The sequence below is a fragment of the Buteo buteo genome, chromosome 13 (assembly GCF_964188355.1).
Source record: "Buteo buteo chromosome 13, bButBut1.hap1.1, whole genome shotgun sequence".
In the NCBI taxonomy this organism is placed as follows: Eukaryota; Metazoa; Chordata; class Aves; order Accipitriformes; family Accipitridae; genus Buteo; species Buteo buteo.
The window spans coordinates 4752088-4777093 of NC_134183.1; the positions used below are offsets into that span (position 1 = coordinate 4752088).

Consider the following 25006-nt stretch of genomic DNA (forward strand, 5'->3'; position numbering starts at 1 on the left):
CAAAATAAATTAGCAATATTACATTGCAAAGTCTGTGGAGTCATCTGTTTTGTTTTGTTGTTTGTTTTTTTTTTTTAAGTTTAGGTCATAAGCTTCAGCAGTGTCAGTGTATTACTCAGCTGGTTAATCTCAACTGCATGGTATCATATGCTTTGAAAAGTATGAGTGAATGGAAGATTTTTTAATATATGGTATATTATGTATTTTATCTGTGTGCAAATACACCTTTAGAAGTAAAGGAAGAACTAATGAAATTTGCCCTATATTCAGTCTTGCACCCAAAGATGATGGTATCTTTGACCCACACGGTTGCAATGACCACATCAATGCAACTTTGATGGCTGAATATAAGCCCTTCAAAAGCAGTAAAACTTAAACACAGACTTATGGGGGAGGTGAAGGAAACCATTAGGAAAAAAGTGGTATTGGGGCAAAGCCAGTTAGACTGGAGGGCATGAGCTTAGTAGGAAGAGTGATGCTGCCCAACTGTATTTTGAACGGAAAAGATGCATGCATGTAGTAGAATCTTTTTGTCAGTGAAATCTTTGTGCCTCTGTGCTGATTTCACTCCCAGTGAAACTCCTTGGGCAGTGAGCAGAACTGGGTCCAGAGCCCTCTGAAGAGAAGCTGATTTCTCTGGCTCGATAGACCTAACAGCCTGTTTCAGAGTACTGTTCCCTTCTGTTCCCTTGATGCTTGCGAATGCGATGAGCACTTGTCCTCTCAGGAAGAGTTCACATCTCCCTGTTAATCACAAAGTGGTGGTAGGCACCATAAGAATGGTTGGTGGCAGTGGCACATTTTCCCCCAAACCAAGCATACTACACTGAAAAGCTTAAAAAAAGTTACTGTAATTTCAAGATCTTAGTCATATCTGAGAAGTTTCTAGGTCATTCTGCCTGTGGGCAACATTCAGGTGTTCATCTGGTTTTCACCAGAAGCTGGTGTGGGTAGCTTCTTCAGCTTTGGTTTTCTTTCTTTATCGTTCGGCTTGCAAGTGATCAGGTGGGTAGATGTGTGGAAAAGTTTTCATACTTCTGTGACTGCAGAATGTGCAGAGGAACTCTTTGCACATTAGTACTTTCTATTTGGTCCCAAGTCCTAGCAACCTTCTAAAACGTCAGTAGTCTGGAAGACGATATTGGTTACTGATGTTTTGATGAGAGTTTCAGAGCTCACATTTGATTCCATAATTTCTGTAGCCTTGATGCCACAAATAGATATTCAAATGTTAAATATGAAAATGTTAAATCTACAGATCTACAACCAGTAGTGTACCATATACTATATATGGCTGATATTTGATACTCAACCATAATCATGGTGGTTATTTTACAGGCACTTTTTTTGTGAAGATGATACACGCTTTATTCACTTCTCAATAAGAAGACAGGAAGAGAACATGCTTTGTGGAGAATATACTGATTCTGTAAGATAAGAGGATAAAAGATAAGAAAAACTTGTGCAGAGAGTAAAAAGTAGCCTAGAAAAACAATCTTAGTCTGTATACATGGAAGATGTCCTGGATTTGCTATATGTTGTATTTTATTTGCAACTAAACTTCAACACTAGGCATTACATTCTGGGTGTCAAATTCCCACCTGCAATTTAAAGGAACTTCAATAATTTTCACTTCCTGCCTTTAACAGTTGTATGTTCTTGCTCAACTTACTGTGTTTCACTCTAGGTGAAGTTTCACTGTATTTGTTAACTAAAATGATCAGTTTGGGTAGTGGATGTTTTTGGTGTATCTTTTTTGATAGAAGAGCAAAAAGAGTTATTCTAGTCTTTTAAATTAAATATTTTTGTTCATGGAGCAGTTTTAGGGTAGATAGGTCTTCATGAAGAAACAGGTATTTCTTGTGTTCCCTGTGGTGTATAGTGTACCGGATTTATACCGTATAACATGTTGTATTGAAATACTGTCTAAAAATATTTTCTGCCTTACCTATGTATCTGTTGGAAGAATTAAATTCTCTGGAATAGGGATTTTTTGTGAGTACAGCTGCAGTGAAAAATACACATTTGTTTGGTATGAGAAAGCTGAAATGTGCTTGTCAAAGGTCTGCGTAGAAAACAGTTTGTAAGAAGTTGTTCAAATTTCGCAGTTCATTGTGATTTCTTCTTTGAACTCGCACAGATATGTAGTATGCACTTTAAATGGCTACCTGCTGTCTGATGTTGGGCAACATCTGGCAGTTGAGAATGATGGTTAATTAAATGCAGTTAACTTGACAGGCACAGTTTGTTTGGGCAATTAGTTGAAATTCAGAGCTGGAATATTCATTCAGTGTCTTTGGTTCATATTTTTTGTTTTGTTTTGTTTCTATTTTGTAAGCCCAGAGCCCTGCAGACAGCTTTACGCAACTGAGGCTTTCAAGTTATTTCATTTATTACAAAGCTATCTAAAACAAAAGCCTGGAAATATATAAATTGTGTGTGTGTGTGCATTAAGAATATATTGGCTTAAAAGTAAACTGGCTTTCAACATTTTTGTGAGTAGGAGGAAGAAACTCCTCACCTATCCTGAATCACTGTTACCCAGAATTGTTTGGGGCAGAGGGTTGGTAAAATGCATTGAGATCTTCAAGTGAAAATTAATACGAGTGCAAAATGTTGCTGCACAAAGGTTAATTTGGAATAAATTTTGACCACTGTCCATTGCTTCTTGTTTTCATCACAACATTGTTTCTAGTAAATTTTGACATTTTTGCCCTTTCTTAATAGCTTGAAACCAGAATGATTAGTAATGACTGCATGAACATCTCTGAGCTAGTATGTGGCTCTGCATATACATATGTTTTTGAGGATGACTACTGTCAGTTAGGTCTCAAGATCTAACCCCTATACAAAATGAGTATCAGAAGTCACCCAAGGAAGTAACTCTATGGGGAAAATGTTCTATGATATGGAGGATTTCCTAATGGTTGTTCCTACTGCTGGTACCCTATTGAAATGAGATGTCTTTTTGTGCTTAAATAGCTTATACATGGTGAGATCAGTTCAGTCTGCAAGTCTTCTAGCTTTTCCGAGCTCAAAAGCAGTTTGGCCTGCGCAGGGAAAGAAACTTGTTCAAATGCAGCTTTTTTCAGCCTCCTGGTATTCCTTGAACTGGTGTCTTTTTGGGGCCACATCACAGCCCACTCACAAAATATTCATAAATCCACATTTGCACCACTGTCATTCATTGCCTCACACCAGTGATAAGAGTGAGGGAATTTGTCAGTCTGATGCAAGACAACATTGCCGAGTTAGTGCCCCACTTGCTCGTTAGTGTCCCAGGTTAGGAAGATTAGTTACTATAATTCTTAGATTATTACGGTGTTGTATAGGGAGCAGTTCTTTGTTTGCAAAGTAGCGTATCTTTTCCGTAAAAGCAGTTATAAAGATACCTAGAATGCAACCCCGAGCTTCCCTTCTTCTTGTTTTTGTTCAAGTATAGTTTTCTGCAGGCAGCTAGGCAATGAAGGCTTTAAAAAGTAAATCTTCTCAGGGAGACAAATTGAGTCTCACAATTAGATGGCTTTCAGCTCCAAATGGATGTGATAATGGATTGTGGTTGTGTCCTCTTCTGGTTGCAGAATCAGTGGATCTGGCTTGTTAAATGCTTATTTAAGGAAGATGGGAAGACTGGACTAGATGATTATAAGTCAACTACACCATTCTAAGTTGTTTTGGGAGTTCATGTACAAAAAGACCTAAAGGACAAAATTTTCATTAATTGCTTTGATACAGTGGCTACAATAGTTTGGTTTAACAAAAGTAATAATACAAAAGAATGAGAACTCATAACTCTACAATACAGCTTCTCTTTGCTCTTACATAGAAATCAGGTCATTAGGCTAGAAAGATACTCCTAAGTTCAGTTCTGATTAGTAACATCTCGAGCTGCGTATTTTATAGGCCAGCATGAGAGGAACTGTTATTCAGTGTCCCTGTTTGAACTAACATTGCAAAGTTTGATTCCAGATGCAGCCGTAAATATTTTATTTAAGTGCAGATGTCTCTGCAGCCTGCATAACTTAACTACGTTAGAAAATGAAAATTGTATTTATGTGTTAAGATAGATCTCCTTTTTTTCTGGTCTTCCAGCCGTTATTTCTGATCTGTGGTTTGTGTATTGTTGATTTGTACTTTCATTTTTTCTGCACTGTGTATTTTACAATTGTCTGCTTCAGCTATTTTCATTATGACTGGAAAGAAGCATGTATAATACTGGTAGGTGCGACCTGAAAGTTGGCTAGTTATTACTTTATTACATTATCCTTTTAGTTTTATGCTTTACTTGAAAGTCTAATGCTTTAGTTGTGTTGCATTAAAAATGTATAGTTTTCCAAAGAAAGTTACTCCTATATACCTGCATTTTAATTTGGCAATTGTGTATTTTGCTTTGCAGTAATTCTAACATGACTGATAATTGTTTTTTACAATTTAAGTAATTGAAGACATTGTTAATTATTAAGATGCATACACTTTCATTTCATGAACTATGGTAGGTTAAGAATTATATTTAACTGTGAAACTTCCTAAACGTGGCAGGTGGCACGCAGATGAGCAATGCAGATACAGTCTACAAATGACAAGTTACTTGAGCGAAAACTTGAGACTTGGTAAATGGAAATGGGCCGGTCTTTGCGCGTATGGGATCATCTTTAGGCAGGAATAGAAGAGTAGACATTAACATGTTTTTTTTGCTTTGTGCCATGAATCACCTTGGACTTAGCCTCCCTGTTCCCACGATAACTACATAGTTCTGAGTCCTCAATGTTTGTATGATGCCCTTTTAATAAAATTACATGCTCTGCAATAGCCAGACTCAAAAGCTGCTTGTGCTATAGGAATGACAGCAGGCATCTAACAGCTCTACACACATACGCGTAAATACGGAGTGGCATGTCCCCGGTGTCAGAATGATTAGAATGCCAAATTGAGGTTTGAATCCTGCAGCTAACTGCTTTCTAGGAGATGTCTGTGAATCTGTTAATACATATGGACTTTCTTAAACAGCGTTTTTTAGTATCTACTGCGGAAATACAGTATTGGAAGACATGAGGTATAAAACCATAATGAAGAGGCTTAATAATATGGATCTCCTCCAGCCTTTAAGCTGCATCTATCCTAAATATTTTGCCCTTGCTCTGAGACAGCCTACATGCTTGCAGCTCCATCCTGTCTCTCAGCTGCAGTAAGCCCAGTAGAATATTGATCACCTTTCAGTTTTATTTATCCATATTCTACCCAGCCAATGTCTTTTAATCTCTAGGGGACTAAACCTCAGCAAAAGTATGTTCAATTTACTTGGTAGTAGCATGGTTTTGACATTAACACTTAAGTTCTCTGAGCTGCTTTGAAGTTTCTTACTCTAGCTAACTTATCACATAGCCTTTGTATCAATTCTTTCGTAGATCAGCCCTATCTCCGGTTTCTCTGAACTCTAGTACAAGATGACTTTGATATAAAATTGAAAATGGAGGTTGAGTTAAAGCATCCCAGTTTGTCTCTAGGAGAACTTAGCACAGTAAGCAGTTCCATAATGTTGACAGGAAAAAAAAAAAAAAAAAGTCACTGAATTCAAAGGGACAAGAAAGTTGTCCAGTCTGTGCAATTAAAAAGAAGTGATGTTCTAGAAAATGTACTCTATGACAGTTACGAGTAAACTCTGTAGTGAATAATTACATTCCGCGTATGGGTTTTTCTTTTCCAGAATACCAGCTCAGTAACTGTTCCAGAAACACTGCTGTTTGTTTCAACCCTTGATGGAAGTTTGCATGCTGTCAGCAAGAGGACGGGAGCAATCAAGTGGACTTTAAAAGAAGGTGAGCAGGAGGTGTCCTGATGCTCTGAACTCAGTAACAGTAATAACAGTCATATCAATTGATAATTCAGACTGTTGTATGGCCTGGTAAATGCTTTCTTTTCCTTCTTAATTTTGCTGTTGCTCCAGAATTAAGCTACAATGTTTCTGGACTCATGTTCATATTTTCACTTGTAGATCTTTTCCAGGTTTATGAGGGTTTTTTTGGCAGAACTTGTTTAACTTGATAATTTGTTTAACTGTAGTGATATAATTGGTAGGTGTCATGTTTTATGGGAATGAGTGCAATATAAGCAGGCATAGAACAGAATGGAAGTCAAATGAGAGTGTCAGCTGGTGGAACTGGTGGCAAAGCGCTTGCATGATTCTGTCTCTGGAATACCCTACATTCACTGGTGCAGTGGATATCGAGCAAACCTCGGGTCTTTTTTTCTGTAATAGATGTTTAGGAACAGCACTTTTTTTACATAAAAGAACTGCATTTGTGTAAAGAAATTTAACATTGCTCAGTGACTGGATGTGATTTTGCAATTTTAATTACTGAGCAAATATAGGTCATTCTGCCTTCATGAAAATTTCAGTATTTAATACAAATTTGTTTTAGTGGAACTCCGATTACGTATGGTAGAAGTGATAGTAGCACTCTCTGTTCACTTCTGGAAATAAATTAGAAAGCAGGTCAAATGGAAAGGAGTCACAGTGATTGCATCATTCTGTCCTCTATTTTTAAACCTGATGTCAGTTTAGTAGGTGAGCTGAAATGGTAGGAAATGGGTTGTGTGTATCTGATGTCTGCAGTACAAACCAGTTGTTCTTATTTGTGAAGCCATTCGTATTTGAATGCAAATCTACCAGACAAAAAGTTAACTTCATAAATGAGCAAAGAATGCTTTTGTAGCTCCTCTTGGAGTAAAAAGGGGTGAGCAAGTATTTTCTTGAAGGATCTTGGTTAATAGGTGTGATTACATTTTCTTCCCTGTCTCCTCTTTAAATTTAGACCCCTCTTTTCCCTGAACAGGCATGAATAAAAAAAAGTTATAGCCTCCTCCTTTGTTGTTGTTATAGGCTACTGCAGTATTAACAGAAGCTTATTGGTTTTTGCTTGTTGTTCAGCTGACAAGAACATACACTACATAGTCGTGTCCTAGAAGGGTATCATAACTGGCATTTGTTTGCAGCCAGACTTAGTAAGTGGCAAGAGGTTTTTTGAGGAAGAAGTGAACGCACTTTGGTAACGAAAAGGGTCTTTGTCACAGTGTATTGCTCAAGCAACTTGCCTTGTTTAAAAAAAAAAAAACCCTGTTGCAAAACTGTTGTTGGTATGGTAGAACTGCCAGACTGGATAATCTAGTTTTATAGGACTTTTTTTTTCTCTCTGTTGCTAACTGTGTATTATTCTGCATCTTATGTACATGAGGTATGTTCACTTGCTTTTTGTAAAGCACTTATTGCCCATTAGTTTAATTCTGTGTAATAGAACAACACACAAGAGTCAATGAAAAAAAATAATGAATGATAGTTATTGTTACAAGATGCCTCGTGAGTTAACTTAATTAAGTGTACATGGAACAAGGGCCTGTACATATAAATTGGCAAATTAATTTGTAATTGGAGAGGTTTTATTTATTTTTGCAAAACTGTATTTGTTGGTGGCCACCCTGTGGGTGGGAAGCCCAACAAAGATGCGACAGTGTTGGAAACTAATAGCTCAGGAAAGTCCTTGCCATCTTGCTGTGCTAAATCTCTGGAGAGATTTAATAGTGCAGAATTCAGTATTAATATTAGTGTATAAACACAGTTGTTGGGTGCACTCTCTCTGTCAACAATATGCTTGTATTGTTATAGAGAATTACCCAGTGGGAAGTTGCATGCATTGCAAGCAGTGTTCTTGCAGGTGCTGTTTTACCCTGATTATCAGACAGTGAACCATGTGTTGTAGTTCATGTACTTTGAGAAGTTGTGGAGGTCACCTGAAGTGCTGCAGCGGCGTTCATCAGGAAGAGAATGGTTTTTTACTGCACTTAAGCAGCAAGGTATTTAACAAAGGGCAATTCATGTACATTTTATTTTTACTGGGGAAAAAAACAAGGCAGTGTTCATTATCAGGCAGTACTTAAACAAACATGAAAATCTTGCCATGTGTGGTTTGTTTCAGTTTAGCACGGAAGCTTATCTTGGGTATGCAGAGTAAATGAGGTAGTGGTTATCACCACAATAATGTTTGGGTTTCTTGCCTTCATGTAGTGCTGGCAAGAAAGGCAGTCTGAATACTTGCGCTCCCCATAAAGCAGGCCAAAAAGTGGGTCTGTTAGTCATAGGACTCTCCAGTAGTTCAGAAATAAAACTGCGTTCCCTGCGGTTACATGCAGTGAGATTGTGGACTGACTTGTTGAGGGTGCTTAATACCTTCATTTCCTGTTGGCTTCTATGGGTCCTACTGTCGGGCAGCTCAGGATTTTTCAGTGGCCAGGTGACTGATGCTGCTCATTCCCTGGGCCTTGGAAAGCTGGAATATGGTTGGAAAGTTTATAGAAAGAACCCACACTCCTCTTCCCCCACAAATTTCTGAGAGGCACCTTTGCTCCTGCTGCAGCCCCACCAACACACGTTGTATTGAAAGGGTATTGAAAGGGTGTGGCACACATTTAAGATCAGAGACTAAATAAGGCTCTTAGTGCTGTCTCTGATCAGTAAAGGGAGCTGTCAGTTCCAAGTGACAGTGTGATAGGCTGTCATGTTTTCTGCGCTTGCCACTAGCAAGATACTTAATGAGCATCCTCAGTAAGATTACTTGGGATGAAATATCTTCCCCAAAATTGCTGGAAATGAAACTTCTGTCATTGCCTGTAGATCTCTTTGAAAGGTCCAGGGGCGCAGCACTTCAGGTTTGCTTTTAGGTAAGAAAGTAGACTGTGATAGAGTTGGTGATGAGAAACCTATTGGCAAGGCAGAAATCTGGAGACTGCTTTTCTCCTTAATGTCAGATTTTATATCCACAATCTGATTTCAGTGTGAGCTTTAAGAATGTGATTTTAAGAATGTGACTGTCCTGTTCCCTCACATCTTTGTAAAAATCATCCTGTATGTCTTTGTTAACTGAAGAGCTTAGGTTAATGAGCAGAATATTGAACTTCGAGATGTTAAGAATGTAGTATTTCAAACTGTACTCTTGGACAGAGTATTTCTCTGTTCTGATAGTAACTTCTGTGTGTCCTTCTGTACTGTTCAAAGCGATCTCTTTTTCATTCACCAGCGCCTTAAAAGCTTTTATCCTAAGAACTAATTCAAAGTAATTTGCCAGAAGAACAGGTAATATATACAGATTTGGGTCTAGATTTAGAGCCAGCAGAAATTTTGTTACAATCTTCAGTTCTCTGTAGCAATCAAAAAAATGATGGCCCACAATCAATTTAAAAGGTTTTGATTTCTGATACCTTACTCATAACCTATGGACTTCAGTGATCTAGTCATGGTAAGACAAAGATAAAAAGACTGTATCTATTAATGGTATGCAATATGTAGATTTTTAAAGGGCAAATCTGAAATCTGTAGGTCCTGCTCTAATAACAGTTGTTATTCTCGGGCAAGAAGAAATATCTTTGTGCATAGCTGTAAATTAATAACGATTATCAAACCAAAACAATTGTAGAACAGTACTTTTCAGCAAATTCCAGAGGATAGTTTGTTAGAATCTCTAACCTCATTTACTGTAATTGCGACAGCAGGCGAGGATGACATGATTTTAAATTGGCCCGTTAGCCCAAATCTTATGGTGGTGCCTCGGGTCAGGAAACCGTTTTTTCCAGCTCATTCCAGCGGGGCAGCGACTTACTCATTTGCTGTTTCGGAATCTCCCACTTCTTCTTTTCAGTCATTGGTTTTGTCTGTTCTACATAAGGGGACATTACAGTGATGAAAATATGCAACTCTTGTGCATTAAATCTTGTGCATTAAAAAAGGCTTGGTTTTTGGTCAAAGGGCAAATTTTATCTTATCATGTGTTTGTGAATGGCCTGGTTTCAGCTGGGATAGAGTTAATTGTCTTCCTAGTAGCTGGTATAGTGTTATGTTTTGGATTCAGTGTGAGAATAATGTTGATAACAAGCTGATGTTTTCAGTTGTTGCTACGTAGTGTTTATACTAAGTCAAGGATTTTTCACCTCCTTACACCCAGCCAGCAAGAAGGCTGGAGGAACACAAGAAGTTGGGAGGGGACGTGGCTGGGACAGCTGACCTCAACTGGCCAAAGGGATATTCCATACCATGTGACGTCATGTCCAGTGTATAAACTGGAGGGAGTGGGGCTGGGAGGGATTGCTGCTCAGGAGCTAACTGGGCATCGGTCTGCGAGTGGTGAGCAATTGCATTGTGCATCAGGTGTATTTTCCAATCCTTTTATTATTATTGTTGTCATTTTATTATTGTTATTAGTAGTAGTAGTAGTTTCTTCCTTTCTGTTCTATTAAACTGTTCTTATCTCAACCCACAAGTTTTACTTTTTTTTTTTTTTTTTCCAATTCTGTCCCCTATCCCACTGGGTGGCAGGGAGTGAGTGAGCGGCTCCGTGGTGCTTAGTTGCTGGCTGGGGTTAAACCACAACAGTGAAATATGGAGAAAAGTCAAATGCATTATATTTAGCATTATGGTTATAGTTTCAAAAGTTGTATATATGGCTTTTTTCCATATATGTATGCAAAATGTGGGTTAGAATTATTTCAGAATAATCTGAAACGTGTCATATACTTCTGCCCGCTCACAAGCAAATGATACAGGCACAAATATTTTCTCGCTGTGATGCAACCAAAACTGTATTAGGACATCTGCCAGGTCAAAATGTTAATTTCAGTGAAGCATAACTGAGCCCAATAATTTACTAAATTACTGGTTAGTCATTATGTTAATAGGTTTCTAATAACTGCTGTACTTGTGAATAAACAGAATTCTAGAATAAATCTTTAAAATCTAGGATCAATGTCCTTTTAATTTTTTTTTTGGACACAGTTATTTTACAAATCTTTTTATTAACTTGTAAAAATGAAAGCTTTTTGGTTCTTAGATGATAACATTTTTTAAGTCCCACAATGACAAGGAGAGGTATCAGCAGTCTTTTTAATGGCATTTCTATTCTGCTCATGCCCTTGAACTCCCTGTTTGTGCGGGCATTAATATACTTTGCTGAATTAATTTAATGAAAAGTATCAGTGGCAATAATTTTACCAATAGTGTGTGCATGTGCTTGTTTACACACAGGTGTGTATTACCATATCAGAAAGCTAAAGCTAGTGTGTATTGAATTGTAGGATTTTAATATAGGTATCATTAACTACTCTGCCTTAGTAGAGGCTGCAGGAAAAACAAATTGGAAACCCATGGAAATATCTATAGAAGACTCAATCTTCCCTCCAGTAGTGGAGATATTTACAGGATAGTGTACTCCATAGTTATTTTGACATCTTTGTTTTCATAGTCTAGAAAGTGGAAAGCTTTTGGACAGGATATCTTACCAAAAGCTTTATGTAGGACATTGCAAGAAGTTGGCTTTTCCTCTGCTACAGGGAATGGAAGCTTAAGGGAGAGGCAGATGTATTTTTATCACAGTTTTATCACATTTTCTCTGTAAAGTTTTTGCTCCAATACAGAATACTTACTGCTTTGTTCAGTGGTTATTATCACTATTGTTGGTATTGGAACAGATCGGGCCTATTAGAATAACTCACCTAATTACAGGGAAGTGCAGTTCAGGGAAATTTTGAAAGCAGGATTACGTGATTACAGTCTCAGCATGTTAACACTTGAGTGCTGAGCTGTTGAAGAGAAGGCCTCAGTTCTCTGACTTTTGCGAGAACTTTTTCTGTTTGACCTGTTGTGGAGCAAAAGGTGACTTCAGTTATAAGATGACTCATTCTTTTACTAGTCTATATTCAAGCATATGAAAACTATTGTAAGACCTGACAACAATAAATTAAACTCAAGATTCTCTTTTTATCTCAGAGTTCTTATTTCAAAACAAACTTTGAAATAAAGTTGGAATATGTCCCAAACCACATGAAAGTGAATGTGAAGAGTTTATTGTCTGTCTTCAAAGTATCTTCGCAGAGCTACAACCTTAGTTCAAAATCACGAAAGTGTTAAGAAAATGAGAAAATTTACATCACCCCAGTAGCAAAAAATGTAGAGAAATGGCTCTCCAGAGCCTGTCTTGCCAGATGGATGGTGGTAGTAGTGAAAGGAGAATTCCTTCCACTTTAGAAGATAAACTACTCCATCAGTTTGCGTTCACTCATTGTGAATAGTCTTGTGCATGGAAATTAATCAGATATTGATACTAAATGCTTTCTAACTGTTCATATACAACACTTAAATGTTGCAGGAAGCCATCGGAATCAGTGTTTTGGTTCATGTGCCAGTAAGTACTAAAAAAAATTCCTGCTGCTTTGTAATAACATCTTAATCTGTTCCATCTACCTTTTTTTATCATTGTTAGTAAATCAAATTTCAGTTACTGAGAAAACAAGTAAAAGCAGGTTTTTTTCACTTCTGATAAAGCACTGTTGTTCTTGATATTGAAGACATGATACTAAAGAAAAGTTTAAGGCCTTTCTCATGAGCCTGATGCTTCTGCACGGCACACACTGAAGAGCTTAGAACTTGTCATAAGGCTTTCATTCACGTCTTGTGATATGCAAGAGTGCTTCAGAAAAACTCACTGCAGAAGTTGAAGAGACATTCATGGGATTTCTGGCATCGTTTATTGAAGTGTAGGATACATTTGTTGATGAAATTGTTATAAGTGACATTTTTCCAACAGCCTTCAGAAATATAAGCTTGGGGGTAAAAGCTTAATGCAAGTAAATATTGCACATATACATACATATGTTCTTTCACTATTATGGTGCTACATGGTTGATGTAATCATGCAACACTTCTCAGACCTTTGAGACAGTTGGAGCAGAGTGGAGCACTTTTTTTTTTTTTTAAAGTAGATTGCCCAGTCTTAGAAAATTAAGTGAAACCAAGTTATTAGTCCAAAAATGCTGTACTGTATTATTATTACTATTATTCACTGTATTTTGGGGGCAGAGAGGGAGCTATAGGAAAGCACTACTGACCAGACTCTCCTGCAAATGTCATGGACAAAGCAGGATCAGTTGCTAGAAAATATAATCTACCTTTTGAAATTTTCTGTAATTGTTCAGGTTTTCCTGAGCATTCTTTGAAAACAAACCTGAAATACTAATATGTTTGAGGAAATTGCATTCTGTCCTGTTCTGCTGTAGAGTGTGTGTTATGTCAGTAACAGTGCAGTTAGAAAATTTGGAACTTGAGTCAAATAGTGCTAGTTTTATACTGTAATTTCATATAACAACTTCACACCTCCATTAATTCGGAGAATAAGCAGTCCTTTTGTTAAATTTAAAACTTTCTGAAGATAATTTGGGCAAGAAACTATTTTCTTATGCTTTGCCTAGGCTGACTAGAAAGTGATTTTTAAAAATATCTGCATTAACATACTTAAACAATCTATACGCAGTCAGTTATCACTTTAAAAACAAGTTGTGCAGCTTTGTTATCACTAATGATCATTTGAGGAGGAGATGTTTGTAGATAGGACAAAGTTGCTCAAGCACTGTTGGTGGAGATTGCTGTTATCTAGCAATAGTTATCGTTACCACAGGCAACTTTATTTTTTACTTAAGTGCGACACTCTCTATGTAATCAGTTCATCAAGAGACTTGCAAAGTTTGTTTGGCTTTTGCCTTTAGCAATGTTTGTAGCATTTGCATTAAATCTTACTTTGGCTGAGGCAGGTGCCATTTTCTGCTGATTTATGATGCTGTTTCTTTCACAAAACTGTGAGAGTTTCCCTTTCCACGAAGCATTTATGATTATAAAAACTCTAGCCTGTGGTTTTTTAATGTCTCTTAGCTGATTTCACCTAGACTTATGGATACATTGAGTATATAAACTTGATGTCTGTTTGCTTTTAGTAGTTCAACCTAGCAGTTCAACTCCTGAGTTGAACCGCTTTATATAATGGTCAGCTAATGCTTTTTTCTTGCTTGCTTTTCTTTAATAATGGAGAGATGGTGCTGTAAGTCACCATGTGTTGCATTCGATATTGTAAAGCTCATGGAATGTTTGAAGCAAACACTGAGAAATAATTGGCATATAATCAACTGTAGAGTTTGGAGCAGGGGGGTCCCTCCCAACATATCCTGAAACCAGTTTCTTCACACAAGGGATAGAAATGAATTGCTTGAATTAGTTCATGGAATAAAGGTCTGACTAAGCAGCGTTGTCTGTAGAGACAGATAGACAATGATGAATCATTAACTACTTTGTTTGAATGTTAATTATCCTTAGGGCCTTTGATGTGTACTTGGGTTCTCAATAAATTAAATAGAGTTTATGATATAATGTTGAGCTCTACACTTACATAGCATTCCCATCTTACATCAATGAACAGTAGTAATGGTGATAATTCATAATTAAGAGAAAAATTGCTCAAGATAGGTCTCCGTCTTCTATGACTACATGTCAGTGCCTAGGACTGTTAAGAGTACCAGCTAAATTATCTCAGAATTTTTGCTGTCCTATGTATGAGGCTCTGAGTGTAAGCTAATGTGACTAGGCTGTGTCTGTGCCATCCAGTGGGTTTCCTCCTAGAGCCGGCACACAGCTCTGCAGGGTCCCTGCATTAGAGGAAATTTGTTGTGATGTGGAGGGACACTCTGTTTGACGCTGTTCTTGCCGATGCAGGAGATGCCAGTGCAGTGGTCAGTAACCATCTGATGAGGGAAATAGGTAAAGCATGAAACTTGACAAGTCTGCTTGCTGAGCAGTGAGTTTGCTAGGCGTAGTAACCTTCAGTGCTTGAGTAGAGCAGTGCTCCCTCTCTGGTTAATTGGATTGTTCCCAGAAGCTTAAAATGCTTTTGAGTAGTTTGTTCTAGCAGCTTTGAGGATGTATCTGGAACATTTTTTAGGCTTAAAGGGGGGGGGGATATATATATGTATAGTTATGTTTTGATCAAAGCTGCTCTGATGGTGTTTACTATTGTAAAAATAAATCAATGAAAGTAAAAATAGCTTTACTGTTATTCCTCATATTGTGCTTTTTTCTGTCTCTGATATTATATGTGTATCTTTTGGTGACTAGTGTTTTCAGCTGCATTGTGGGTAGAGATCTGTTTGGGTGGGGGTTTCTTATGTTTTTTTTTAATCCGTTACATAAAATGAAGGGACATCCTCCTAGGCCGTTAACATCAAACCCAGCAGTGTGATGCAATTTACTGCAGAGTGGTAGAGACTTTATCAGACCCACGTAATGAACCCTGAATTTCTTGTTCTTGTCTTGCTTAGCTCTGCAAATATCACAGTACCCTCAAGCTGTTCAGAATCTGTGCCAGTTGCCCAAAGGCTCTTAAAACATCATTGGTTTTGTTCTTATTTCCTTCCTTCGTGATGTTTGCGTGGAGACAGAACAGTTGAAAAAACAGTGTTTCTTTGTTTGGTCATCTTCCATCTTCTTACTCAGGCTTATTCTATTGTAATGGTTTGATTTCCCCTGTGGAAGGGAAGATACCTTGCATCCCTCTTGACTTCTGAGTTACTTTCTGCCAATATACCCATAAATAAGCACACATGTTTGTCTTGGAAATTGTAGAGTATGTCTTACGAATCTGGGAACTTTTGTGGTTTTGGCATCAGGGTTGAAAATCCCACGATTCAGGATTTTTTGAGGCCTCCGTAATTTTGAGGTCACATTACCTTACATTAAAATCAAGTTATCGTTCTTAATTTACCTTTTAATATGTAAGGATTTAGATTTAGCATTGTCAGGTTTTATTTCGTAACTTCTTTTTATTGGTGCAGGCTGAACTGTGATTCTGATCACTCAAAATACCAGCTACTATGAGATTGTTTCCAAACCTTTTGGGTTTTTTATGTAATGTGGATTCTTGGATAAATTTTAGCGGGGAAATTATTTAAGTGAAAAAAATCAGGTTTTATGTAATTTTGAATAGCCCTTGTCAGACTTCTGTTTTTCTTTTCAGTGACATGCTGATCACAGAGGTTTTGTCTTGGAGTAGGAAGTGGAACTAAGTTTTTTCTGACTTGTGTTGGAGAGTTGCTCTTAAGTCATTGGCAGTCTTGCGGCTCATTTGAGTTAGGTGTAGCACTAGGCTTTCAGTTTGTATGTTGCATCTTAAATTAAATATTGAGTTAGCTAGAAAGCATATGCTTACCTGCCTGATACACAAGGTACCTGAGACACAAAGTAGCGAAAGTTCATAAGATACAGATTAAAAACTATCAAGATAGTACTTTATCCCTGTTCTCACAGTGTCTGCAAACTTACATTAGCTGTAGCTTGTTTTTAAGTAAAATGGTTGTTGAAGCCTGCACGGTGAAAGCAGTTGCTGCAAGTTATGGTCAGCTGCCTCCTGGGCAGCCAGTGCCCAGCGATCATGCACACATATTGGAAGCAAGAGGGTTTTTTAACATGTATACAGGCAGTTTTAACAGACTCTATATGCTCTGTCCAAGTGAGAAATAAGGAGAAAACTCAAGATGCAGTACAGTACTGTTATCTTCTCTGAGTCTTCTCCCAGGGGTGGCTGGGAAATAGTGTTGATAAAACTGAGCAAAGAACTTCAGAAGGTTTAAAACTTCTCAAGTGCTTTGTATTTTCCCACTTCATAAACCTTGTTTCACAACCAAACAGGAGGTTGTTGAGGCTGCTGAGATGGCTACTTTCAAACTACATGCATCAGCCTTTCAAAAAGGAGCAAGTTGTTGAGGCCTGACTTAATCCTGTATCTAGTGAATTCAAGGAATTGAATCGCCAGTATTATGACTTTTTCTTTTTCCGTTTATGCAGATCCTGTACTCCAGGTGCCAATACATGTGGAAGAGTAAGTCTGTTTCCTTTATCTCATTTACTGCTTGTTCGATTTTCACTGACATCTTGAAATTTGATTTAATTTGAATGAAAATGATCTATGTTCTAGAAAAATGGAATACCTTGTGTTGAGTCAATTTAAGATGGTTTGGAGAGCAGATACAGAAAGGATATAACTAGCTACATATAATTCTCTTATTTGTAGCGCTAAGAAGAAACATCCTGTCTGCAGACTGTTCTCTCAAGCCCTTGCTCAGGTTCAGAAGTGTGCTAACTGTGCCACAATCTTAATCGAGCAGCTTTGAAAATAACAGAAACAGCTAGGGAGTGAACCCTGGGTTTTCTACTTAGCCTTTTATTTGAAGAGAATAAAAATAGTGAAGCATAGGAAGCTGCAACCACTACTACCAGAATCTTCAAATGAAACCCTCAAGCTGTTACTTCAGAGTAGTTCCACCAGCATAGCAATCTCTCATTAAACTAGAAAATTTGGGGCTTTAACTTTATGTCTCTGAAGTCAGTACTAACATCCTTTCTTTTTTGTGGTTTGTTTTTGATGTTGGGGTTTGGGATTTTTTTTTTTTTTTGTAGTTTGGGTGGTGGGGTTGCCTTTACCTCTCAAATTTACGTAGTTCTGGCAACTCTTTTATTGTTCCTTGCCTTCCTTATGCTGGGGTTTTTTTGTTTATTTGTTTTTAATTCTGTGGCATTTTAAAACCATATAGATCTTGTTTAAAAGCTTTCACCCAAGTGATTGCCTGCCACATTTGGATCTTTGAATTTTCAAATTTATTAGTAATCTGAATTAGTTCTGAAACTTCTTTATATTTTTTTCATTTTCACAGTTAATAAATTAAACTTTAAAAAAGGATAATACAAAGTAAAAAATTTAATGTCAGATGAACTTCCCTGTAAAGCCAGTACTGACCATAGTTGCTTTCCTGTTCTCTGAGAAGCACAGTACATTTTTTATCACTTATAATTGCTGCTTAAATCCTAGGCCAGCATTTCTTCCAGACCCAAATGATGGCAGTTTGTATACACTTGGTGGCAAGAACAGTGAAGGCTTGACTGTAAGTATATTTTTTTAAATTCTCTTCTCTGATAATTTTTAGAAAAGTGGCATAATCAGACTCACACAAAGGATAAGTCCCCAAGGGAACTTTCTGCTTTCTTGACAGTACTGTAAAGTTTTGCAGGCTTTTGTACTGTTTAATGGAAGTGTACCAGTTTCTTGGAAAAGCTTGATCAGACTAACCAAAAACCAGCGTATGTTTTGTCCACTTGTACTATTTTTCTGTAATTTGGTAAAATAACGATGATGACAAATAAAATGTATGTGGTATTATCCAAATATTGAATAGTCTCTGTATGATTTGATGGGAAAGGTATACCCAGAATAATACAAATCAGATGTGTCCCTTTCACCCAAATACTTAATTTTTTAAAACTATCTGCCAAAAGGCAGGATTAATACATGTTCTGTGCTGACACCTTTAGAAGATGTCTTTATAAGATTTAGTAAGCAGACAAAAATGCTGAACCTTTTCAAAATAGTCACCAATCCATGCAACCCACAGATACTACCTAATGTTTGACTTTTATTTTTAAACTTTGTGGTGATACTCAGATAAAATGTTTGGCTTTCCACAAGTTTCTTTTCTCTGGCAGCTGCTATGATTTCCCTTAAGAACTTTAATGTTAAATATTTTAGTATTCGCTCCCCACTCCCCCACCCCCCAGTACAGCCAGCTCATAACTTGCAAAATTATTCTTGGTTCTTTTCCTGGGTGAATCCAGGAAGCAGCAATCTATTTGAATCTATTCCTTTATTCTGTTAATCTCCTCTCTTTTTGAAGTAATTTAATTTCTGTTTAGAATCACTATTATAATAAAAGTATTAAGCAAGAGTGGAGTAATTTTAGCATATTTCAGTAAACTTAGCAAAGGCCTGATCTTTATTGTTGGTGCAGCTTGTGACCTCATCCCAATAAAAGTCTCTTAAAACTTAGTAAGGATTGTCATCCATTCTGTAAGTGCAATACAGGCTTGGCAGTATCTCAAGAACTCTTCAGCTGGAGATTCATGCTTCACCCTCTCAACAGTTTCATTTGTATGAAGATACCTGGCCTTTACAAATATTACTGTACAGTCCTATGGAGAACCGTTTTATACTCATTATAGGAGAGGTAATTAAACCACGGTATGTCGAAGCCCAGACAGTTTATAAGTGATGATGGTAGACCTTAAAACCACAGTCTTGGCCTCCAGACATCTCAGCTGCAAGTAGTTCTTCCATGCTACATGCATTTCTCCTATTGTAAACTCACCGAGACAGACTTCTCTCTGTTCTGGGTTTGCAGAGCAGGGCCTTGACCTGAAATTTTGAGTTCTCAGGCACTGCAATAATACAAACAAACAATAAAACCCTGTCATTTGAGATTTCTGAAGTTTTCTGGCCACCCTTTTCTGTGAATAAATGTGAAGACTATCACACCAATGTGAATAAGCTTTTATTGTGTTTTTTTTTTCCCTAGAAACTTCCATTTACTATCCCAGAGCTGGTGCAGGCATCTCCCTGCCGCAGTTCAGATGGGATCCTGTACATGGGTGAGCTCAATTTTTATCTTTGATATTGTAAGATGTTCAGCGACTACAAAATGTAGAGACTCCCAGACAGACTGCATGGACATAAGCTTTATTTTGGGTATTAATTATGGGTTTTCATGAACCTTTCTGATGACAGAAAACTCTGATTAATATAGAATTCAATTACTGTTTGAAGATTAAAAACCAACTAGTTTTCCTGAAGGAGAAAATAGCTTTTCTAAGCAGTGAATAGCCTGTATGGCTTTTTTTGTTTTCTTGAGATGCTATCTTTCAACAAAATGTGACTTCTGCTTAAAATCTTAGGCTTGTAAATGTCATTGACTGCCTGATAATTATAATTAAAGTAGAAATCCCATTGCAACATGGTTAGACATCCTCTGTTACCTGAGATACAGTCAGTTCATTTATACTACAAGTAATAATGAATTTATGCCTCACTGTCCTGACTCATTCTAATTGCAGATGGATTTGGGAGGAGAAGGGGAGAAGGAAGGGCAGTTATTACTTATCACAACAGTAGAATGGGTGAAGGATCAGGATGAGCTTAGTATTGTTTTTTTAATCTCCTGAAGGGCCAATACCTAGTTCTAGTTTTCCACTTTGTGTCTCTACAGTAAAGGAGTGAAAAATGTTTATTTGAAGCTTCTAAACAGAATACATATGTGTTAGTGTCAAAGAAATACTTAAGGTCATGGCTCATGTAGTCTTGAATGGGATGTTAGGATTACAATCCTTAATCAATTTGAAATGTGTAGACCCTCATAATTTTTTTCCACCTGCTGTCCTTCAACATTAGCACTTCAGTCTCTTCTCTGCTAGCTCACAGGATCTTCTACACTCAGAATTCTGGTAGATTTTATCAGTGTGAAAAAATAATGCAGCCAATAGTACTTACTAAATATTGTATTAAGTTTTTCTTGTCAATATTGGGGATTGGCCAGCAGTGCTAAATGATGAAACTAAGCCTGACTATGAGAAATTGTTTTATTAAAAATGTTTTATTCGCACTAAGTTCATGAGCCTACCAAAGAAAAAAGAAGACTGAAAAGCTTCATGGAAGTGCAGTTTTTCCAGCTGAATGGTAATGTGGGTTAAATTATGATTTCAGGTAAAAAGCAGGATATTTGGTACGTGATTGACCTCATGACTGGGGAGAAACAGCAAACATTGACTTCTTCATTTGCAGAAAGTCTTTGCCCGTCAACATCCCTCCTGTATCTTGGGAGAACAGGTCATATGCTTTTTTTTCTGCAGCTTAGAAGAAAATTTCTTGTTGTTGTTCTTGTTTTTCAAGTTTAGGCTCATAACAAATGACCTTGTGATCAGTTCAGGTTTGCAAGTTTATTTCTTAGAAAAACTTCTGTAAATTATGATTTTAGACTGTACACAGAAAAATTACTAACTCTTTATAGCACCAGAAAGATACTGTTTTTTTAAACTTTGGTAGTAGACATGGTCCATTATTATTCTTGCTGACTATGTGGCATTTATATTCTATTTAACAGTGCATTCCAGTAGCAGCTGTGAACCCAAGTTTGCTCTGTAACATACAGCTTTAATAAAAACTGTTTAAAGAAAATGGAGATATAGCATATCCACTGAAATTACAGGTGCAGTAGTCTAAACAACTGTTAAAATTAGACCAACACCATATAGGTGTTGACTAGTAAAAAGGAGTAAGTGTTACAGACTTGTTCGTTAACCTCTATATTAATGTGTTCTTTAAGTGCGATAGTTCAGTTACAGAACATGGTATGCTGAATTTTAGAATGCAGGGTTTGGAAACTTGTAAGTAAAACAAAGTACATCAGAAGCTGTGTGATAAAAGCAAAATGCTGGCACCGTGGGCAGTAACTGCAGAGCTTGTTTTGAGATTCCTGTGGATCAGTATATGAGTGGATTGGGTATTATCTTTAACAGCTGTGAAATGTTTATTTATCAGGAGTGTTGGGAAAATGAAATGCAGAGAGCAGTAAGTGTGTATGGGATGTTTTGAAGAGTATCTCAGCTTTGAGATGATTGATTCTATTCTCTCATAGGTTTTTTTGCTTCACAGACTGTATATTTTTTAACAGAGTACACGATCACAATGTATGACACCAAGAAGAAGGAGCTGCGATGGAATGCCACCTATTTTGATTATGCAGCTACTTTGCCTGATGAAGACATAAAATACAGTAAGAATTTAATTGCTCTCTTTTTTTTGTTGTTCCCCCCACCCCATATTGGCCATAGGTTTTGCATACAGGCAAAAATATTCTGATTTAAAAAAAAAATAATTAATAGGTGAAGCTGTCTGTCTGATTTTTGTGCAGCTGATATGCGTCTGCCAGATTTTATCCTTTACATGCCATAATATCTAGAGCCTGTTAGGTAGCTTCAGGTAAACTGAATCTAAGAAGGTACGCTCTTAAAGATATGACTCTTTAAAATTCAGTGAAAAATGGCAGGAGAGGAAGCAAACCTAAACAGTGGTGTACACTCAGAAGCAGGTACTGCAGTGCTATTCCATTGCAACTGAACTTTTATCCACTTAATTCTGACAACCGATTCATTGATCAGCTGTTCTTTTGCAGTATAAGGTATAATGGACTCCACAGTCAACATTAGGCTTAAACTGTTAATATGTATTATTAAAATTGCATGTCTGCAGCACAGACATAACCTCCTATATATTTGTATATTGTAGAAATGTCCCACTTTGTGTCTAATGGAGATGGACTGGTGGTGACCGTAGACAGTGAGTCTGGGGACGTACTGTGGATTCAGAATTACGCTTCTCCTGTGGTAGCTTTTTACATCTGGCAACGTGAAGGATTACGGAAAGTTATGCACACTAACGTGGGGATAGAAACTCTGCGATACTTGACGTTCATGTCTGGGGAGGTTGGACACATTACCAAGTGGAAATATCCTTTCCCAAAGGAAACAGAGACCAAGAGCAAACTGACGTGAGCATGAATATTCCTGTTCTCACTGTCTATTTGACAGAGCTTTGTCATTAAAACCTTATTTATATACATTCAGTTAAGGACTGTTCTACAAGTTTCAAGATGGTGAAAAGAATATGTAAAAGCAGCTCTAGTTCTCCAGCCATTATTTTATATTTGATCTTTTACTGTCTAAAGGCAGAGACCAAAAAAAACACCTATCATAAACTTAGGAAATGTATATTCATAACTTTTATCAGATGTTCTGTGTTAATGGTTTCTTATAATGTGGAATGGAATTGTTTTTTGTAATGTGAAGCCTTTCATGTTATAAAAAAGGTTCATAGCATTTTGGTAAATACCAGTTATTGAATAATGCAGAAATAGGATGTGAGTTATGTCAAATGAGTAATTGTGACGTGACTAATCAACTAATAATGCTTTCATAATTAAAAAGAATGGCTTCATAGTACAGCAGTACTTAAAACAATTTTACAGATCCAGGCTTTTCAAGATTTAAATATTGATGATTTGAGAAACTCATGCATTAGTTCTGCAGGATTATGTTGCCAAGGTTAGCTAAAATGCTAAAATATCCGTTTGCCTACTTCTTTCTAACACTTACTGTTTTTTTCCAGACCAACTCTATATGTAGGGAAATACTCCACAAGTTTGTATGCATCACCATCAATGGTACATGAAGGAGTAACTGTTGTGGTAAGTTGGGAGCTGCAAGAGTTGAATGACACCTGCTGAAAACTGCCTTTTTAGAGAATTTAGTACTGTCCTGGGTTTAAAAAAAAAAGTTGAAGTGGAAACTTACATAAAAATAAATAAAAAGACAACTTTGCCATAGTAGAGTGGCAAAGGGATCTGATTAAAGTAGAAAATAAAACACTGAGGGCTGTACGTCTACAGAAATTTGGTTTTAAATTGCAGATTGTTGTCAAGAAATCCATAGCAAATTAAATATTTAATGAAACAATTAACAGTAAGCCTTAGAATGCATGACTGTATTTCAGGAATCATTTCAAATGCTTTCAAAGAAGTAACTGTAGCTCATCAGGAGTTGTGCCAGGCAAGATTAGCAGGAGCGGACCAGAGCTTGCTACATGGTATCGTTGGTGCATTGTGGTTAATGCTAAAACTGCTGGTTTATTCATCAAAGTAACTCCCCGTAGATAGGAAACTGCATCATATTTTGTATTGCTCATGCTGTGGCTTTCCAGGTACAAAATAAAGATTCTGTTTAACTTTTCTAAAAAAAGAGAGAGTAATCTCATCTCCTAGGCAACGTGTAACTTAGAAGGTCTAATGTCCAAGGTTGTTGAAGCAGTTGCTGAGAGCATAATGGCAGTGTTTACTTACGGTGACTTTGCTGCCAGTCATTTTTGCTTGCCCACCAATTCTGACCTCCATTTTTTTTTATTTAGTTGCCTGTTTAGATATTACAGGGACACAGTGCTTCCATAATTGTAACAATCATCTCTCTTTCTAGCCCCGCGGCAGTGCCATACCCTTACTAGAGGGTCCAAAAACAGAAGGAGTCACAATTGAAGACAATGGCGAGTGTGTTATCACACCCAGTACGGATGTAAAGTTTTCAGGCAGACTGAAAGAAAAGAACAAACTCCACTATTGGAACGACTGGCTTTTAATAGGTACCCGAGGTCCCTTGCTTGGCCCTGGTCTGCCACTTGTGCAGGATTGCATTGCCATCTGGCGGACGATTCTAATCCTAACCTCAGAGCTGTTTGTCAGCTGCTTGTAGATCAGTCACAATGACTGCCTCAACTCAGGCAGTAATTACTGAATTCTAGTAATTGTTTCTAATTCGTCTTCATTTGCATGTGAATTAATGTCTTTACGTATACAACTGCATACTGTTTTTTCTAAGACTTCTGCTTTATTCAGTGTATAGGATGGAGAGTGCTTAGGTCAATATGTGGAAAGTTGTTTATAGTTTATTTGCCCCCTCCTTCAGTGAGGGGTATAGGTAATTTATATTTACTGTAAATAATGTATTCTGGTTCCTTTGGATTTTTTTATTGTGCATAATGTTACTTTAATTCTCATCATATGGATCAGATATCCATGCTTTCCTCACTTTACAAATGGAAGATTAAGGCACAGAGGCTGAAGATAATATTAATAAAGTGTCAGCCTGTCCTGTGTGCCCCAAATCCCAAAATTTTGGAATTGATTTTCAGGGCATTTACAATTTTGCTTCAAAAATGAAGACCTGTCTGAAGTTGAGTTTCAAGTGATGAAAGTTTATAATTAAGTGATACATGCCACAGGATCTCTGTGGCAGGCACAGGGTGTAACTTTCAGCTTCCTTAACTGCCACCTTTCTCTTCCTGTGATCCCTTTCTTTGTTGATACTGTCCTGCTCTTGCAGTATGTCAGGCGGCTCCCTTTAAACAGTTCAAATTCCTCTGCAACCCTCAGCGCTGAATAACCCGTGTCCTCAATCTTTTCCCTCCTTTTTCTTTCCTGCTCTTATACGCGAGCAGGAGTCTTCCTCTGTCCACTCCAGCTGCAAAAGCTGGGAGCACAGCAGCATATCCCTCTTCTCGCTCACTTGGCTAGCATGAGCCAAAGGAATGTGAAGAGCAATTGTAGCTGAGTGCTGGGTGCTGGATCGATTCTTGCTGCTTTCTTGTGTAGCGCGATCCATTCCCTTCAGAACCATTTCATATTTAGAACGTGATCTTTGCCTCAAGGCCACATCACAAAGCAAAAC

At 37.4% G+C, this 25006-nt stretch overlaps 1 protein-coding gene across 4 annotated transcripts in view; it reads left to right on the top strand.

Moving 5' to 3' along the window:
• The window catches only part of ERN1 (endoplasmic reticulum to nucleus signaling 1), a 41466-nt gene that overhangs the window by 7798 nt on the left and 8662 nt on the right, over positions 1–25006 (top strand). For 2 of the 4 annotated variants that reach the window (XM_075044336.1, XM_075044334.1), the window contains exons 2-10: positions 5705–5816; positions 16700–16733; positions 17721–17793; positions 19258–19330; positions 20439–20561; positions 21406–21507; positions 22020–22281; positions 22899–22977; positions 23759–23921. In XM_075044336.1, the coding sequence (XP_074900437.1) occupies positions 19327–19330; positions 20439–20561; positions 21406–21507; positions 22020–22281; positions 22899–22977; positions 23759–23921 (733 nt within the window). In that variant the 5' untranslated portion in view covers positions 5705–5816; positions 16700–16733; positions 17721–17793; positions 19258–19326. Of the gene's footprint in view, positions 1–1387; positions 1430–5704; positions 5817–16699; positions 16734–17720; positions 17794–19257; positions 19331–20438; positions 20562–21386; positions 21508–22019; positions 22282–22898; positions 22978–23758; positions 23922–25006 lie in introns of those variants that run through there. The other 2 variants (XM_075044335.1, XM_075044337.1) reach the window with 2 other exon arrangements.